Source organism: Littorina saxatilis, linkage group LG3 (assembly GCF_037325665.1).
Source record: "Littorina saxatilis isolate snail1 linkage group LG3, US_GU_Lsax_2.0, whole genome shotgun sequence".
Taxonomy (NCBI): domain Eukaryota; kingdom Metazoa; phylum Mollusca; class Gastropoda; order Littorinimorpha; family Littorinidae; genus Littorina; species Littorina saxatilis.
The window spans coordinates 7,578,711-7,593,890 of NC_090247.1; the positions used below are offsets into that span (position 1 = coordinate 7,578,711).

The window sequence follows — 15,180 nt, forward strand, 5'->3', positions numbered from 1 at the left end:
TACATACATGTATACAATATTACATGTACATGCGTTACCCGTACGCCAACATAATTTTTTGTTTAAAAACTAAGACTAAGCAAGAGCATGTACTTGCATTACCCATGGCTCTTTTGAGGCAGCATGGCATGCTAACAAGTTAGTGTTTAAAACAGTGAGTTACAGTTTTAGAGGCAGGAACTCTCCTTCCCCCCCTCTCTCCACCCACCCGCCATCAACACCGACCCCCCCCCCCCCTCCCCTACACACACCCCAATTGACTTTCAATCACCTGTGAAGTTTTGACTTAATGTTTTAACATTGACGGAGAATCGAGACGTGGGTCATGGTGTATGTGTGTACATGTGTGTGTGCGTGTAGCAAATTACTGGGCTGATCTTCATGAAACTTTCATAAAAATTCTTCCAGATGATATCCCCGGACCATGTTTTCTTTTTTTCGATAAATGTCTTTGATAAAGTCATATCGGGTTAAAATTTTGGTCAAGCAATCTTGGACGAAGCCTAGATTTTGATATTGCATTTCAGCTTGGAGGCTTAAAAATTAATTAATGAGTTTGCTCATTAAAGTTGTCATTAAAAATCAATTTTAGCAAACAGATTTCAAAAGGATTGCATCGTATTCTTCATAAAATTCTGAATCTCTAAATATATAAATGTGATGTTTACTCTAAAAATGTTATCACAATTAACGAAAATAGGTTAATTAGGTACTTCCATTAAAATTTTAGAAATCGATCCAAAAATGATTCCATCATATTCTTTATCCTTTTCTGATTCCAAAAACATAGATATGTTATGTTTGGATTCAAAATAAGCTAAAAAAAATAAAAAGAATACAGAAAAGAGCTTTTTACTGCTTAACTATGTGCAAATGCTACTACAATATACTGGCTTGTCAATTTCACTGCGTTATCCACGGGGAAATTGTCAAAGATTACCTTGCCGCAGGGATTGACAAAGCTGTATTGTCTCAGTGAAAAAATGCAGTGCCTTTGGTTTCATTCTGTGAGTTTGACAGCTTGACTTTCACAACTTGTTTGTTGTCCCTGCGAACATTACATTTAACTAACTGTTAGTGTTAACATTATTATTGAGTGTATAATGAAAGCAAAATACCACTTGGAAAATAATATTGATAGAATTACTGTGAACTCATTACTGTAAAAATAACACAACAACAAAAACATAAATTTTAATTATTAAAAATTACATAGGATATAATTATGAGTGAGGACTAGAGCGGCATAATGACAACAAAGAAGAGTACAGAGCTGCTGAACCAGCTTTAGACTCTGATGTGGGTTACACACAACTTGTCAAGCGGAACACACCAACTCAGCTTTTCTCTCACAACACAAAGTACAGTTTACTCAAGGCCTTGAGTCAGGATAAAGAATGTCAAGGAAAAGCACTTTTCTAGTTATTAATATAGGCAAGCCCAGTCCCAACGCTCGCTCCTTGCGATCGGCACAAGAACCCATCAGCCGCGACACAGTGACGCAGCACGCGCTCAGCAGCGAGCGAGGCGTGTCCACTAACTGCTGTAAACACTCCTCCACTTCTGCAGCGTTTCTCTTGGGACTGTTGTCGCCCGACCCGTTCGTCAGTTCAGCGTGAATGCGATGGAACACCGAGTTGCCGTAAGCACCAGTCTGATAGAAAAGCTGGATCACAGGCACCAGCCCGTGTCTGACGGCCACATCCAACGGCAGTTTGGCCGACTGGCTCAGTCGAGCGGAACAGCCGGCTTCGAGGCACTTCAGCACCACCTGATAGCGTGGAAGTTCTGGGAAGGCGTCGCCCAGGGCCACAGTGGAGCCGAACATGTCCACAGCGCAGTGCAGAGCAAAATCCAGGTCTTCGGTGCGCCGCAACAGATCCTTGGCCAGGAACTTGTGCAGCAGGTCCCTCTGACAGTAGAGGATGATGTGGTACAGCACCTGGCTTATCAGGCTGCCATCCTCACACCGGTCCATCAGCTGCTCAGCCAGGGCGTGGGCCTCGGGGTTCTTGCAGTTGACGATGGTCTCCCACAAGATGGAGTCCACGTACTTGGGCCACAGCTTGTGCTGGGTGGGGCGCTGCAGCCAGTTGTACACCAGGCGGAACTTGCGGTTCTTCAGCAGCTCCTCCAGCAGCACCAGGTTGGCGTTGTCGCCGCTCCCCTGCTGGAGATGGTCCAGCAAGTTCTCCACCACCTTCCATTTTCTGTCCCAGGCTGCGAACAGAGCTCCAGCCGCATACAGCTTGAGGCGCCTGCACTGCTGCACGAAAGGTATCAGGATGGCGCTGTAACGCAGCTTTCCCATCAAGCGTACCTCAGCCTTGTACTGGATGTCCAGCAAGAACTCCGTCTCGTTGACGTCCTTTTCCAGCATGACAGCGTTCAAAACATGGGCCGCACAGCTCCACGCCCGACACTGCATGGCTCGAACGAAGACTTCGTCGGCCCCCTTTAGCAGCACCACACGCCCTCTGCTCACAGCCATCGTCACCTGCCTCCACTTGCGCAGGCGAGCGGCCAGCAAAGTCTTGAGGTACTGACAGGCATAGCGTTCGTCAACGCCTACAGCGTAAAATGCACTGTCCAGCTTGTCCTCGTTAAAGCTGTTTACGATGCTTTTGTACACACGGTCATACACAAGGCTGTTGGTGTCAGTCCAAACAGACGATGGGTGAGTCTCTGGGTCTCCCAGAACGCACACAACTTCTGTAAACAAAGCATTGTGGAGCGAGTCCGCTAAAAAGAGATTGATTTCGGTGACCTTCCTCCGTTCGCTTAGGTTTCTCAAAAACAAACCTACGTCATCCTTGTTCTCATGGAAATGCATGAGGAGGCGGGTTCGCCAATTTGAATTCCAGACAATTTGCAAGAAGTCCCAATGATTACACCTTGCAAGTTGTGCAAGAAACGCCTCCTTGACACTTCTGAACTCTGAAGCTCTGTCAGCCAAAACACTGTTAACCCACCCGAACGACACCATTTGCTTTGAAAAGACTTCACCTAACAGTTTCCCTGTGGCTGCTGGGAATTGCTGGGCATATGTTTTGATGAGGTTTCGGGCATGTGTTTTACTTTTAATGAGCTGTTGTGCATCATCTTCCTGGTCCTCAACAATGAGCTTTTGTGCATCATCTTCCTGGTCCTCAACAAAGGCAGCTTGCAGTTGCTGTGTGAATGTGGCCTCATCCATTCTTGCGTAGGTAGGTCGACTGTCATCTGAACGTTCCCCAGCTCTTTATCCAGAAGAAACTGCAAAACAAAAGTGAAATGATGATGATTTATTCATCACAACTCCTCAGTGTTATACTCCTAATCACTTTCAAAAGCAAGTATTTTGCATCCTTATGCAAAACACAATACTGCCACAGAATAAATTTCAAAGGAAAAACACACAGCCATTAATGCAGGTCCACCCAAAACAAACGTATAGATCTGTGAAATTCTCCCTAGATTCCAAACAACATGAATTTAATTATGAAAGGGTAATTAAGACATACAATGCGGACATGTATGCATGATGCAATATTTTCTGAAAAAAATCTTCCATCCAAGTCTCTGATGACTCAAACTTTTCTTCTTCTTCTTCAGCGTTTCAGAATTTTCTGGTTACGACTGTGAGCTCGTTTGCCCATTTGGGTTCCCCACACTATACTCTGAGAGCATAGTCAGCTCACGCCGCTTTCGTTGAGTAGGCATGCTGGGTATTTTCGTGTTTCCATAACCCACCGAACTCTGACATGGATTACAGGATCTTTTCCGTGCTCACTTGGTCTTGTGCTTGTGTGTACACACGAAGGGGGTTAAGTCACTAGCAGGTCTGCACATAAGTTGACCTGGGAGATCGGAAAAATCGCCACTCTTAACCCACCAGGCGGCAGCGACCGGGATTCGAACTCACGACCTTCCGATTAGGAGGCCGACGTCTTCCCACCACGCCACTGCGCCCGTCCATACTCAAACTCAAATAGAATCAAACATTCTTTCTATGTCATGCCAATTAAATGGTATTAGCACCGTCCAAGTGTGCTCGTTTCACATTAAATCCTTCCAAAGTATATTATAATTATATCATGCTATCAGTATCAGTATGAACACATGTTGTGAACAAATTCAATTATGTATTGTCAACACCTAGAGGATGGGCACAGAGTAGGGGACTAATCGTCTCAAATAGTGCCAGACCACCAAGTTGCACAATACAAGTTTGAAAGCTTGGGTTGCTTCGCAAGAACTGAAGAAGTAGTTTTGAAGTACGTGCTCTGAAATGCGGGAAACTTGTCTTCCTGTGACTTTTGTAAACTTGTTAGGTGAGACTGTTTTGTTGCCGACCATGATTTATATTCCACATTCATGAGAGAGACTTCTTATTCTCGTTCGCTATGAGAGACAGACAATACCCATGTCATAACAAAACCATACACTCACACGTCGGTATATGGTCAAGAGTACAACAGAGCGTCGAGTGCCTGTATCACGAGTTGGTCACAAAACTAGCCTTGTAAAGGCAACCATTCTACATGCACCTCAATCAAACCTGTTCTAATCTGTTCAAAATAAGTTGATTTCAATATGCATGTCTTCTTGTGTTCAAATCTGTGTCTGTTGAGTTATATATCTGTGGATTAGTTCGAAAAAGTCGGTTGTCGGCGAAACGCGAAACGTGACACAATTCACACACTACACTTTGAAGCTGCATGTTCGCTTTACCAGAGACAATTTGAAACTGAATCAATCATATCATGTTATGAAAGACAAAACAGTTCAATGCAGGTTTACTGTCAGGACGAACGAATGACCGGCGATGTGTATAATTGCGTTCAAAGGACGGCTGTTTGCGCGTAACCGTCGCGTTAGTTTTTCGTACCGAGTTTGTCTTCATTTTAACAACGAGTTGGAAGTCTCGCGTAGGTGGGAAACAGCATGATTTTAAAGCTTCTGTCGCTGCCTTCATTTCGGCATAGGACTTTAAGCGGTTTCTTGATTCCACTCTACATAGCAGTCCAAGGGAAAAATAATTGAAAACCGCGTAAATGTTATGTTACGCGCATGCAACAAAAAACGATCCCTCACTAGGACGTGAACGAGATTTTGCGTAAGCGGCGGCCATTTTGAATATTGTTTACAAAAGAGCTGGTCACATGCTGTTTTGGTCGAAGCATTGATGGATCATTGTGGCGAAAAAGCATGAGGTAAGTTTTGCTGTTTATGGTTACGTTCATGCAGTTTTGTCAGTGAAAGACATGAAATGCAAGTAAAGTGACCAAAATACATTATCATTTTTATGAACAACGGCATGAACGTGAAAACAGTGTTAGCAGGGGTTATCTTAGTCGCATTTGGAATTGTGGAAAATGTTTGTTGATTTGTTATGAGCACATGTTTGTGAGTGACCATGCTTACTTTTGGTGTTACTGTTTTTAATGTTACATGCGTGAATATGTTTGCTTTAGGAGAATGATTTTTACATGTTTTTTAGCGAGAAGACCAATTTTGGACGTAGTGTTGTGAGATCTCGAAGGATTAAAAAAAATTGTTACGACTTACCATTTTGACGCGTGATTGTAACTTAACACGAAAGTACATATCGTTAACGTTACGTACAAGCAAGTGCTGCATTCATTTTAGATCGGGGAAATTTTAAAGGAAAACAAATATGCAATAATCTGAACATTTGCATTCTCGATGAATGTGGATGGCCCTGGTACGATCTTAAACCCAAGTTTGAATGTTCTGTTCGTACGTAACCTAACGCAATCACAGTGACAACATGCCCGTGTAAAGTTACATGCTAACTATCACCTTGTTGATGGAAACTGAATCTGCAAGTACCTGTCTGATTTTTCAAGATGATGCGTTTTGAATGGCGATCTTTAACTTCAGTTTGTGTTTTCGCCTGCACAAGGGATGTTTTAGTGATATATGTGTTTGTATGTAACTTTACTCCATAAAGAGTGGTGTTAAGTTACACTCATGTATTTTTCATCACACAAGTTTGGTATAGCAAAATCTATTGAATAGGACCTTTTTAATACAAATGAATTGTTTGCTTCATGGTAACATTTGAATTATAATTGTGCATTATGTTACATGCAGTAAAAACGTGCATGCAAGTAACTTAACACGACAAATGCATGTTATGTACCTGCAGTCATACTGACATTTTCAAATGGCATTGCTAAGATGAACTCAGGATTTCATTGACTGGTTCAATCCCACTTTGAAAGGTGACTGGATGGAAACAGTCAATAATTTTGCTTTTCAAACTGTTTAATGCTTCAAAATAGATTAAAGGTGTTTGCATGTAACATGACACCATAGGTTTTGTGTAAAGTTACTTTCAAACGTATCTTGAAGAATTTCACATTTTTGTGCACACTAATTGCACACTATAATGTTCAAAGAGTGGATCATTTAGTACAAGCATTTTTTTTAAACATGTGTTTGAATGTCACATAACACAAACATAATCATAGACTAAGGGATTATTCGGTGTTAAGTTACATGTATGAGTAAAAATTGCCGTCAACATAGTTTATTATCTTTTCTTTCTTTTCTGTGGATGCTTTTTTTTTTAAGGCTGCTTAACAACCAAGATATGGTTTAATGCAGGTCAACAAACAAACAAAAACCCACTTAATCTATTGCTTGAATGTAACTTTACTCGGTAAAAACAAAAATTCACAAAGAAGGTGAGTGTTTTCAGACTAAGAGTGAATAATTATGTATTAGGATGAGTTTTAACAGTATGTGTTTGAATCACAATGTAACATAACACACACATGATCAACAGCATTAGGAATGCTATTTCAGGACACAAAAAAGTTTGTTTCATCGGTCCAGCATTTAATTTTTTTAAAATTTTCTTCCTTCCCTGGACACTATCAACTGAGACAACATCCAGTGAAGTTTGCAGAACAGAGTGGTGTGGACTCAGCTGACAATACTGTGACCTGCATTTCCAGGGGTAAGAGTACAAGGACTTCAATACATTCAGGAAGAAATTGTGAGAATTGAGGCACTGGGGATTTATTTTTTTTGTTTGTTTCAGTACCGATGATACTAGTTTTTGTTTAAATGTACACGAATATATTAACATGCATGGTAATTTATGTTTAATTCAATCAAATTGATGATTTTCATGAGATTAGTTATGTGGAACTGGTACGCTTTGAATATCACCTCGGAATTTCTTGTTATTTTGTGTTGCAGATTCAAGCCCTCATTGGTGATGGTGCAGAAGTACATTTCCTGAAGAAACAGCGTGAAAGCAAACAGACTTCTATGTGTAGCCCTTTGTTCCCATGCACTAAGATTTCTGAAGCTGTACTGTTGTCATGTATTTGTTTAGCATGAGGTCAACCAGCCTAGATGCATTCCCTCCATAATAAAAAAACAAAACAATAAAAAATAATACGAGTGGGTGGAACGCTGTTTTGTTAATATTTCAAAACTGTCATTGATTTTCATGTATGCAGAGGCTCTTCTATTCCATCTGTCAGTGCCACATCTGTGGTTAGCAGCTTCATGTTTGTTTTTGAGTTCATGTTGTGCAGTTGTCTAGTTACAATCTGAAAGATAGGAAAGGCTGGTTGGTAGCAAAGTTTGGTTGGTAGGACATTTTTGGTTGTTGCCCAATGTTTTGTCTAACATTTGCTGTTTTGTTTGAGTATTTCTCTTTTGATTACTAAGGTGTAGCTGAAGTAATAACAAAAGTTGAATGGATATGTTTGCCTTTCCCTTATTTGGGATATTTTGTTTGTTGCCTAAAACTGGCTCTGAATCCACTTAAATTCAATTATTTCACTGTCTTAAGCACTCAATAGGTCATTCAATATTAAGAGAATGTTTTCTTCAATTACTAGTACGATTTAAGTGATTAAGAGGCTGTATAACAATTATTTCACCTTCAAATAGCACTAGTTGGTGTAAAGTTACTTGCATACGTCTTTTCTTGTTATTTATTCTTTCCCTTTATCACTTGGACTCACATTTTTGGATGTGAAATATGTTTATATCTATGTATTTACTTGTAGAACATTTAATTCTGGATGGATTTCTTTTTCTGGTGAAAAATGGGTAAGAAAAAGGATAGGTCACAGTGTTATGTTACATGCATGTATTGCTAGGTTTTCTATTTTATACATTAAAATGAGTAAAACAATTGTTGGGATACTTTAACCTTAATTAATACTTTAACTGAAGTATTTCATACCTTGACAATGTAGGAGCCTTTAATACAGTACATTTACTTAGTCATTTTACCTTGAAATTAGGAACGCCTGATGTTGTAAATGCATGGTGCATTATAACATAATTCAGAAATTGGAAAAATGAACTTTTTCTTCTTACAATTAAATATAAAGATAAGGCTTAACATATTTGAAGACTTTTTGTTTGTTTATTTTACTTAAATATGTTACTTTTTTAACATTGTGAGTCAAATGTTCTGCTTTGTGTAAAGTTACGTACATGCAACAGTTACATGCAGTTTTCAATACTGTATCAGACTAGAACACTGTTGTTATGATTTAATCATTGAAAGTACACTTGTAGCAGGCTGTTAAAGTTAAATAAAGACCTGGAATTAAACTGGATTTGTTTTAAGTTGATGTTGATTGAAAGGGTCACGGTGTTACCGTTACATGCAAACCAAATACATTTTCTTCAAATACTACTGAGTAAATAGCCCATTTGAAATTTCTTTTGGTAGGAAGTATCAAGATAACTATATGCTCCAATTTAAGTAAAAACGATTGTTTTATGACAAAATTATATTTGTCATGCTCATGTCACAGAGACTGGACACTATTCTGTACTCTTGACCATATATAATATACTAGATGAATACCCGCTTCGCCGGGAAGAAGTCGAGCCGAATACCCGGCACGAAGGAAGGGAGATAAACGCGCAAAACACTGGAGAAGAGTAAAAATAGTATAACGGGAATATGGATTGAGCGTTGTCGACAGTGACCTTCTAAAAATAGAAACGGGAATATGGATTGACGCCACACGAAGGAAGGGAGATAAACGCTGAAAACACTGGAGAAGATAAGGAAGAGTTACTGGTAATGGATCCAGACAAAAAAAACAAAATCGGTTCAGCGCTGCGCACTGAGAGCACATGTTGAAATATCTCATCGACCAGGTTGGGTCCCGGGTGTACCTGAATATGGCCACCAAATTTGAAACAGATCCATCGAGAACCTTGGCCGCGCATCGCGAACAGACACACAGACACAAGTCGTATATTATAGATATATATATATACATGTGTGTAACCTAGTCTGGCAGGGACCTCATTTTCTACCGTTCATGATGGCAAAGTCACCCAGACAAATGTAATTCTGGGAACATTTTTGCGCTTGCTGATTTCCCTGGAAGAATTTTGAAAACGTTCACGTCACGCTATACTTTCTAGAGTAACATCTTTTTTGCTTTGACGTCAAAGATTTCATGAGGCTTTGGAAAAGATAGAGGTTCCATAAAACATGTCTTCAATTTGGGCATTTCGACTGCGGGACGTTTGGAGCAAAAGACACACAAGTTGTATACAGTTTGTAGTATAAACAGAATACTACATAGCTTGCTGTGTCATATCAGATTTATATACTCGTTATTTTTTTCAAATATTGAAAAGCTCGCTTTGGCTTGCATTTCAATATAATCTAAAGAAATTGTTATGTAAATCTGATATGAAAACCTTCTGCAAGCCATTTTTTTGGGGGGTAGCTTTCTCTTATCTCCATGTATCCAATGGTTCTCTACCATATAGTACCAGGGATGTCGTTAGGCGTCGGACATCGGACATTTATCGATGAAAATCCCCAAATGTCCGATTCACATTGCCGCATGTCGGTCAGATGTCCTATCGTTTTAGCCTGAGCGTGGTCATTGTCCGATATGTACTCCATTCCTTCGGACAGCGCGATATTCGATAATTTTCATTTCAAGATACAAATCTTCTAAAAGACCGAACGCTCTCGTGTTCAGCTGACACTGGAGTTGCCAGTGCGGATCTTTTCTTTTGTCTGGAATTCCCGAACCGTTTGCGGTATGCGCCGTTTGGGTATAACCGTCTATTATAGTGGATTATTTTTAGATCAGTGCATGCTGCAGGAGTACGGGAGACAACTCCAACTGACTAAATTTGTCGTCTGCTTTTGTTTTCGATACGAGACGAAGCACTGAATTATGCCGCTGAAAAAAAACCTAAAGCCTGCAAAAGATCAGCATTAGATCAAACCGATCATTTTGTTTTTCAACTTTTATCCAAATCATGCAGTCTGTAATCAAAGTAAGAGCTCTGAAGTTGTTCATGTTGGTTTCTTTGTTGTGGTTTCTTTGAAACTAAACAAATACAACATTATACACACACTGACTGTGTTGATGTATTTACTATATTATGTGTGTGTTCTACAGCGCGTGGGTGTGTGTGTGTGCGTGTGCGTGTGTGTGTGGGCACATGACTTTGGAACAATTCCATGGAATGTGTTATAAGCTGTTTGGCGCAAATTCATAATGTCCTATTAGACTTTCTGAAAGCGGTCAAATGTCCTATTGATGCTGAAGAACTCAGGACATTTGTCCTATAGGTATGGATTTGTAGCAACAACCCTGTAGTACACACCTTAAATCTTTCCATGGCAACGGAGTAAAGATCGACTGCTGGCCTGAATTGAAATGTGACAGTTTTTAAATTTTATGTAACAAAGTCACTGTGGTGAGATAAACAAAGTTTAAAAACAAAGGAATTCTGTACTCACCAATACAAGAACAGCACAATATGAATTTTCGCTTATAGTTATAAAAGCTTCATCAGGAAACAGACAAAAACAAAGGACAACACAAAGCAATTTAAGCAACACTGACGGAACGAACAAGGTCAAGGACAAGGTTGGACAATTATAAGATGATGGAGGGATCGAAACAAATCTAGAAAAGATGTGTGTGTTTCCCTCCATCTTCTTTTCCAACCTTGCCCTTGTTCATTCCGTCAGTGTTGCTTAAAAATTGCTTTTTGATTTTGTTGTCCTTCGTTTTTGTCTGTATTGTTGTGCTGTCCTTGTATCAGTGAGTACAGAATTCTTTTGTTTTTAAGTTTTTAAAAGAGACCCTGTTTAATGCTGTTCGCCATTTTTCAAGTGTTAGGCGAGACTATTTTGTGGTCGAACAGACTGCCCGGTGATTTTGCATGCAAAATAGTTCATCCCATTTACCAACTACGCATCTGTTGATCTAATCATCGCTGCTTCATGTTTGATGCATAGCGTAAAGAGTCACAATGCGAACTCTTGAACGACTTCGTTCTGATTGGTTCAGTGTTCTGACTTATGATTACATCATAAAAAATAAAGCATGCTCTAACACATTAACATGCTTCCATTTAAAACTTCGAGATCTTCATCGGGGATTGACGCCTGACAGAAGCTAATTGAAGCCCGACGGAGCGAAGCGACGGAGGGCTTCAATTAGACTTTGGGAGAGCGTCAATCCCCGATGAAGACCGAGAAGTTTCAAATGGAAGCATGTTATTGTTATTGTAATTCAATCTGACGACGATCTCTTTCCTGCTTTCATGCGGTTGTAAACAGACAGAATTGGTTCTGTTCTGTTCACACACTACTTTCAGTCCACATACCTGCAAGGGTCAAGTCCCAAGAAATATGTCTCTGTATTCCTATCGTATCACTCTGCTCCTGTTTTGTTTTCTTTCACACACATTTTCACTTCTTTTTTGACGGGTTTCTGGACAGCAAACTCTAAAACAAATTCTTTTCATCACAAAAGCGATCTTTGGAATTGACTGACGTAGTCCGGAAGAATTCATGCATCAACTTACGTCACGTATTCGACGTCATCACTTCGCATACCTTATGGTCTCGGTATTTCGTTCGCCTTCATATTTCCTACTTGTAAAATGACCCTCAAAGCTACAAAGACTAGTTGAGGCTGTATCAATGCGCCTCGCCAGCAGGTTGTTAATGGATTTTCTAGCGAGTGGTTATCGACAATTAATGACCGGTAATTTTTAATGAGTTGGGGCATTCTGACCAATCACAGGATCTGTTTCATTAAAACGCAAACTTGATTGAATTACAATATAATTTATAATTTTTATATCTATGGAGCTACGTAATTATGGCCTGTAATTATCATAGCGCATTCTGCGATGCAGTTATATGCTTTCATTGCAGTTTCTGATCGGGTAAAACGTAGGAAAATTGCCAGGTGTTAATGCATGGAACAGCCATATATTATAGGCTATAACTAAGTAACAGTATAACTATAAGTGTTGTGAAATGTTACCCATGTGACATGTTTGGAAGAGAAGCCTCATTATCACTCACGCAGAAGAGCTTTGTCATTTGGCTATTCACTAATTCAGTCTTGAGACCAAAAGAAAGTGAAAGAGGGTTCTAAAGGGTTGGTAGGGGTCAAGGGCTTTTGTTTATATGCTGAGGCCAAAAAAAATAGGTGTGGTTACGGTAACATAGCCAAAAAAAATAGGGTAGGAAGGTAGGCAATCACTTTTTTTTTTTTTTTACTTTTTTTTCTAATGTGTACAAATTAAACCTACTTGACAGGGAAATAAGTGTGCGACTCGGGCGATTTTGCTTTCAGTTTCATTGCGTTTTCTGCACTCATTTTTTGGGTTTTTTTTTGTTGACAAATGTAATAAAAAGTTATAGGGTCGGCCCCTAAAAATAGGGTAGGTCGGGTTACCGTAACCACACCTATTTTTTTTTTAGGCCTGATCAGTCTCAATATGTTACGGTCTGGCATCTGCCCGAGTCTCGTGCAAAACTTTTGAAGGTCCAAAAAACTCATATCGTTTCACACTTCGAATTCTTACCCTGAATTATAATATAGCTAGCTAGTACAGACATAACAGAAAAGGCATCAGAAAGAAGTCGAACATACTTACAAGTTTACTTACAAAATACTTGTACTTGTGCGACGTTGTAGGTTTATAAAAAACCTGTTCGCCGATCTTGGTATGAAAAATAAGCTGCTGTGCGTGGGCTCTAGCATAGGCAGCTTGGGATGTATATATAATGTATTCCTAGTAGAGTTCCAGTACGTGTCTAGTTTTGACTTGAAGGCGTTGACGGTGTCGACTGCTACGACATTGTCTGGTTGGCTATTCAAGTGTTAGGCGAGACTGTTTTGTGGCCAGTCAAGGACCACTCTCTGAGTCTCTCTGAAAAAAAAATTCTTCGCACTCTCGTTCTTACAGGAATCCTATCAAGAGTAGATCATGAAATGCATGCAACACAAGGAGATACGTGTATCAATCGCAGTCTTTAAAGGGGTCTCTTTTTCTTTTGATCAAGTTGATGAAGTTTATTTGTTTCGTTTTCACTGGTAGCGGCAGGGACTATGCCTTATCCCCCCCTCTGCTTCTTTCTCTCTGTAAACTTGTAGGGCTAGTTATTTTTCGGTAACTTACCCAACAACCAAAATCACTTACCCAACAACGGGCCTGAATCCTCGATAGCTCATGGGTAGAGACTGTACACATTGTGGATCTACTTTTTGCGACTCAAAAGTTCAGAACACTCTAAAGTACAAAATATACATTTCTGGAGCAAACAATACAACCATACCGCATTTAAACCAGCAACTACAGGCTTGAACACATGAATCTCAATATAAAATCCATGAGTTTGGTTGTTTTCTGAATTCAGATCTGCCGTGCACAATCGTTTATCGCAAGCAAGATTCCAAGGAAAAGTAACTCTCATACTTTGTCTAGCGACACGAGTAGTTCCCCTTCCAGATTTCGGCTTCATCGACAAGACTGCAATCCGACGGTCAGTTTTCAACAACATTTCATTTTATAAACAGATCATACGCAATCAATTGCAAACATTTAATCAACTTAAAGAACATGCAGCGGTTTCATACACTATTTTGCCCCAGAAAACTTAACTTCATACAGTTTTTAACGTTGGAACACGGGTGTAAAACTTCGTCTGCTAGTCACATTCGAGGAAAGAACATTTTCTGAGCGATACCAAAACATGAACAGAACACACACTATCTGCCTTTACCGCCACAGCAGAATTACAACATAACTGTGTAGGCTACTTGATTTTAGTTCAAAACATGGAAACTGCCAAGAAGTGTTAACAAAATTGAATGAATTGCACGGAACTATACAACCGCGCATTAATCGATCGCCTGCGCAGGTAGACTGGTTGGGTGAATATGATTCGATCAAACTTTCGCACAAAAACTCCTCTTTTCTTTGAATAACTGAAGAAAGGAGGGATAAAGAGGTTACATACCTCGTCTCAGTGATTATCAAAAATAATGGTCTCAGTTCGCGGTCATGAAAAAGCTCGCTGAAGCTCGCATTTTTCATGATCCGCTAACTTCGACCATTATTTTTGATAATCACTGAGACTCGGCATGTAACCTCTACATATCTAGGTGAAATGTGCGCATACCTTTCACTGCGTAATCAGCATTGATTGACTAAAGAAGCAGCCTGAAGAAGGCTATTGCACCGGAGAAAGTAAGCGCCCATTCTTTCGTCTGTTATGATGGAAGTTGAAACTTCGCAGGAACCGGAAAGAGTATTTGTCTTATTACCGCCATCCTACTAAAATAATCCATAAACGACCAAAGGAGGCGAAATGTGGCTGGTGCACTCATGTTAGCATACTGGACTCAGAAATCCGGTTATAAAGCTTTGCTTCGCACTACAGCCAAATTTCACTGTACTGCAAAGTTCTCGTCAGTTGACAAAAAAAACCCATCTATTTCACAGTCAGTGAAGGCAGCGGTTGTCAGTCTCACCGAGACTGATTAAGTTCAATAATGGAATAGTAAAATATGATCACCGATTTTCGCAGAATGAACTCTATTGTGATCTATTGTTCGACTAGAATAAAGTCAGTCAGGGTCCATCAGCTTTTAATGACATAATAAACTCAACGATTCGGTCACAGAAAAAAAACATTCACAGACTTAATAGGATCAGAGACATAGCCTACTATGACTCTGATAGGATACATTAAACTCAATCACTTAAGGGTACATCAAGTGAGATTGTGGACTCACAGTGATCCCTTCAGAGACAAATCACTGCTGATGAAGGTGCCTATATATCATGATGCGTAGCTAGCACGTAGGAGTTTTAATTTAAGCCAGTCAGTTTTATATA

General features: G+C 39.8%; 1 protein-coding gene across 1 annotated transcript; it reads right to left on the bottom strand.

Annotated features, from left to right (window-relative positions):
- Positions 1 to 241: 241 nt before the first annotated feature.
- Positions 242 to 14,575, bottom strand: LOC138961495 (uncharacterized). The gene is made up of 2 exons (XM_070333148.1): positions 14,462 to 14,575; positions 242 to 3,255 (listed from the first exon to the last, which is right to left on the bottom strand). Exon 2 carries the CDS (start codon positions 3,194 to 3,196, stop codon positions 1,373 to 1,375), a length of 1,824 nt encoding a protein of 607 aa, XP_070189249.1. The 5' UTR covers positions 3,197 to 3,255; positions 14,462 to 14,575; the 3' UTR covers positions 242 to 1,372.
- Between the last annotated feature and the right edge of the window lie 605 nt (positions 14,576 to 15,180).

Excerpts from the sequence above, each read along its gene's own strand:
- LOC138961495 (XM_070333148.1), bottom strand. The coding sequence starts at position 3,196 with ATGGATGAGGCCACATTCACACAGCAACTGCAAGCTGCCTTTGTTGAG.